The 5,000-nt window shown below is 53.7% G+C and overlaps 1 protein-coding gene across 1 annotated transcript in view; it reads left to right on the top strand.

The window, feature by feature from the left end:
- slc9a5 (solute carrier family 9 member A5) overlaps positions 1-5,000 on the top strand; it is a gene marked incomplete at both ends in the record, with an annotated part of 42,756 nt that overhangs the window by 5,259 nt on the left and 32,497 nt on the right. The window contains 1 exon segment of the mRNA XM_083653176.1: positions 4,722-5,000. This exon segment is cut by the window's right edge and continues 24 nt beyond it. Within this exon segment, the coding sequence (XP_083509302.1) occupies positions 4,722-5,000 (279 nt within the window).

Raw genomic sequence — 5,000 nt, 5'->3', positions numbered from 1 at the left:
TCTGTAGGTCTCTCCTGCACGTCTCACCCTACAGGATCTGTGTGTAGGTCTCTCCTGCACGTCTCACCCTACAGGATCTGTGTGTAGGTCTCTCCTGCACGTCTCACCCTACAGGATCTGTCTGTAGGTCTCTCCTGCACGTCTCACCCTACAGGATCTGTGTGTAGGTCTCTCCTGCACGTCTCACCCTACAGGATCTGTCTGTAGGTCTCTCCTGCACGTCTCACCCTACAGGATCTGTCTGTAGGTCTCTCCTGCACGTCTTACCCTACAGGATCTGTGTGTAGGTCTCTCCTGCACGTCTCACCCTACAGGATCTGTCTGTAGGTCTCTCCTGCACGTCTCACCCTACAGGATCTGTCTGTAGGTCTCTCCTACACGTCTCACCCTACAGGATCTGTCTGTAGGTCTCTCCTGCACGTCTCACCCTACAGGATCTGTCTGTAGGTCTCTCCTGCACGTCTCACCCTACAGGATCTGTGTGTAGGTCTCTCCTGCACGTCTCACCCTACAGGATCTGTGTGTAGGTCTCTCCTGCACGTCTCACCCTACATGATCTGTCTGTAGGTCTCTCCTGCACGTCTCACCCTACAGGATCTGTCTGTAGGTCTCTCCTGCACGTCTCACCCTACAGGATCTGTCTGTAGGTCTCTCCTGCACGTCTCACCCTATAGGATCTGTGTGTAGGTCTCTCCTGCACGTCTCACCCTACAGGATCTGTCTGTAGGTCTCTCCTGCACGTCTCACCCTACAGGATCTGTCTGTAGGTCTCTCCTGCTGCCCGTCTCATCCTACAGGATCTGTCTGTAGGTCTCTCCTGCTGCTCGTCTCACCCTACAGGATCTGTGTGTAGGTCTCTCCTGCATGTCTCACCCTACAGGATCTGTCTGTAGGTCTCTCCTGCACGTCTCACCCTACAGGATCTGTCTGTAGGTCTCTCCTGCATGTCTCACCCTACAGGATCTGTCTGTAGGTCTCTCCTGCACGTCTCACCCTACAGGATCTATCTGTAGGTCTCTCCTGCACGTCTCACCCTACAGGATCTATCTGTAGGTCTCTCCTGCATGTCTCACCCTACAGGATCTGTCTGTAGGTCTCTCCTGCATGTCTCACCCTACATGATCTGTCTGTAGGTCTCTCCTGCATGTCTCACCCTACAGGATCTGTCTGTAGGTCTCTCCTGCACGTCTCACCCTACAGGATCTGTCTGTAGGTCTCTCCTGCACGTCTCACCCTACAGGATCTATCTGTAGGTCTCTCCTGCACGTCTCACCCTACAGGATCTATCTGTAGGTCTCTCCTGCACGTCTCACCCTACATGATCTGTCTGTAGGTCTCTCCTGCATGTCTCACCCTACAGGATCTGTGTGTAGGTCTCTCCTGCACGTCTCACCCTACAGGATCTGTCTGTAGGTCTCTCCTGCACGTCTCACCCTACAGGATCTGTGTGTAGGTCTCTCCTGCACGTCTCACCCTACAGGATCTGTCTGTAGGTCTCTCCTGCACGTCTCACCCTACAGGATCTGTCTGTAGGTCTCTCCTGCACGTCTTACCCTACAGGATCTGTGTGTAGGTCTCTCCTGCACGTCTCACCCTACAGGATCTGTCTGTAGGTCTCTCCTGCACGTCTCACCCTACAGGATCTGTCTGTAGGTCTCTCCTACACGTCTCACCCTACAGGATCTGTCTGTAGGTCTCTCCTGCACGTCTCACCCTACAGGATCTGTCTGTAGGTCTCTCCTGCACGTCTCACCCTACAGGATCTGTCTGTAGGTCTCTCCTGCACGTCTCACCCTACAGGATCTGTGTGTAGGTCTCTCCTGCACGTCTCACCCTACATGATCTGTCTGTAGGTCTCTCCTGCACGTCTCACCCTACAGGATCTGTCTGTAGGTCTCTCCTGCACGTCTCACCCTACAGGATCTGTCTGTAGGTCTCTCCTGCACGTCTCACCCTATAGGATCTGTGTGTAGGTCTCTCCTGCACGTCTCACCCTACAGGATCTGTGTGTAGGTCTCTCCTGCACGTCTCACCCTACAGGATCTGTGTGTAGGTCTCTCCTGCACGTCTCACCCTACAGGATCTATCTGTAGGTCTCTCCTGCACGTCTCACCCTACAGGATCTGTCTGTAGGTCTCTCCTGCACGTCTCACCCTACAGGATCTGTCTGTAGGTCTCTCCTGCACGTCTCACCCTGAACACAAACAGCACAGATGATTCATGCACATTAGATTAGACCAGCTCGTCGCCACACATTTCATTCTCCTTTGTATTGATGTCAACCTGTCTACTCTGGACCCATGGCTCCCAGGTCGTGTGTGTGTGTGTGTGTGTGTGTGTGTGTGTGTGTGTGTGTGTGTGTGTGTGTGTGTGTCTGTGTGTGTGTGTGTGTGTGTGTGTGTGTGTGTGTGTGTGTGTGTGTGTGTGTGTGTGTGTGTATGTGTGTGTGTGTGAGAACAGCAGGTGTGGAGACTCTTCACTTCTCATTAATCTGTAACTCTAAAACTTGCAGAGGCCAGCTGGACTCTCTCTCTCTCCTTCTCTCTCTCTCCCTCTCTCTCTCTCTCTCTCTCCCTCCCTCTCTCTCTCTCTCTCTCTCTCTCTCTCCCCCTCTCTCTCTCTCTCTCTCCCTCTCTCTCTCTCTCTCTCTCTCTCTCCATCTCTCTCTCTCTCTCTCCTTCTCTCTCTCTCTCTCTCTCCCTCTCTCCCTCTCTCTCTCTCTCTCTCTCTCTCTCTCTCCCTCCCTCCCTCTCTCTCTCTCTCTCTCTCTCTCTCTCTCCCTCCCTCTCTCTCTCTCTCTCTCTCTCTCCCTCTCTCTCTCTCTCTCTCTGTTCCTTGGTAACACATGTTTCAGGAGGTGGAGGTAAGGAGGAGGTATAGAAGGAGAGCAGGAGTTATTTGTGGAGCCCTGAAGACTTGATGCTGAAACACGTCGGCCATGTTTGTTTGTGGACCAGAATAGCGAGCAGCTGGAAGGCAGGTTTACCTGCTGTGGAGATGACCTTCCTCCCTCTAAAACATGGACTGGATTCTGTGACAAAAACAGTTCAGGGTAGGAACTAAAACATGGAGTTTAGGTTAGGAACTAAAACATGGAGTTTAGGTTAGGAACTAAAACATGGTTCAGGTTTGGACAGGCCGTCGGTGAGAGAACTCACTCTGATTGGCTGCTGGTCAGCTGGTGCAGGACGTACGTGCTCGTTAGCCGTTGGCTGTTAGTCTTCGAGGTGTTTTCAAGTGACACCTTTTGGAGACATGAGGCGACACAAGAGTCGGCCTTCGTTTTGTCTGGGCCTCAACACACTGCTGCTGAGGCTGTGTGTGTGTGTGTGTGTGTGTGTGTGTGTGTGTGTGTGTGTGTGTGTGTGTGTGTGTGTGTGTGTGTGTACCACGGTGACGGCGTCGTTGACCAGTGACTCTCCGAACACGATGATGAAGAGCGTGCGTGCCCATTTGTGTGTGTGTGTGTGTGTGTAGGTGGGTCCATTCTTTGATGTTGATTGATGGAGCTGTCGTGATGTTTGTCCCTCGTGTGTGTGAGTGTGAGTGTGTGTGTGTGAGAGTGTGTGTGTGCGTGTGTGTGAGTGTGTGTGTGTGAGCACGTGTTGTTGTGTGTCTTGTGATGACTCACAGCAGGCCCTGATTGATCTCTTCCAGACGATGTGTTCAGGGTCATTCGCACACACACACACACACACACACACACACACACACACACACACACACACACACACACACTCTCTCTCTCTCTCTCTCTCTCTCTCTCTCTCTCTCTCTCTCTCTCACACACACACTCACTCTCACACACACACACACACACACACACACACTGCTTGTTCAGTCCGGGCGTGAGGTGAATCTTCGCCTTGCTTTACTCGTGCGGTATTTGACCGCGCAAATCTTTGTGTTAATCGTGTGTTTATTTCCGGTTCCAATGTCTCTTTTTTGCCTCTAGTTCTGTTAATATGGCACTTTACTGTATGTTCACACCAAGGCCAAAGGAACGCTTTACGTGCGCCAGTTTACTCGCACAAATTATTCACTCTAGTCTAGTAAGGAAGTAATCAGGCTATCTTTCTAGAGCCGCCATTTTGTCAAACGTTAAAAAAAAAATCTAATCACACTCTCTTGTCTGTCCTGTCTCCTGCCTCCTGTCTCCTGTCTCCTGCCTCCTGTCTCCTCCCTCCTGCCTCCTGTCTCCTGTCTCCTGCCTCCTGTCTCCTGTCTCCTGCCTCCTGTCTCCTGTCTCCTGTCTCCTGCCTCCTGTCTCCTCCCTCCTGTCTCCTGTCTCCTGTCTCCTGCCTCCTGTCTCCTCCCTCCTGCCTCCTGTCTCCTGTCTCCTGTCTCCTGCCTCCTGCCTCCTGTCTCCTGTCTCCTGTCTCCTCTCTCCTGTCTCCTGCCTCCTGTCTCCTGCCTCCTGTCTCCTGTCTCCTGCCTCCTCCCTCCTGCCTCCTGTCTCCTGCCTCCTGCCTCCTGTCTCCTCCCTCCTGCCTCCTGTCTCCTGTCTCCTGTCTCCTGCCTCCTGCCTCCTGTCTCCTGTCTCCTGTCTCCTCCCTCCTGCCTCCTGCCTCCTGTCTCCTGTCTCCTGTCTCCTGTCTCCTGTCTCCTGTCTCCTGCCTCCTCCCTCCTGCCTCCTGTCTCCTGTCTCCTGCCTCCTGTCTTCTGCCTCCTGTCTCCTGCCTCTTGCCTCCTCTCTCCTGCCTCCTGTCTCCTGGCTGCAGTGTTCCACTTCTCCCAGCGCTTCACCACCGTGGTGCCAGAGAGCTGCATGCTGATCCTGCTGGGCCTGGTGCTGGGCGGGGTGGTGCTGGTAGCCAATAAGAAGCAGCTGTACCAGCTAGAGCCCGCCCTCTTCTTCCTGTTCCTGCTGCCCACCATCGTGGGCGACGCGGGCTACTTCATGCCCGCGCGCCTCTTCTTCGACAACCTGGGAGCCATCCTGCTGTACGCCGTGCTGGGCACGCTGTGGAACGCCTTCTGCACCGGCTTCTGCCTGTACG

Source organism: Poromitra crassiceps (assembly GCF_964638095.1).
Source record: "Poromitra crassiceps genome assembly, chromosome: 16".
Taxonomy (NCBI): Eukaryota; Metazoa; Chordata; class Actinopteri; order Beryciformes; family Melamphaidae; genus Poromitra; species Poromitra crassiceps.
Note: the sequence above shows the minus strand (reverse complement) of the source record. Positions and strands in the feature narration are given on the sequence as shown.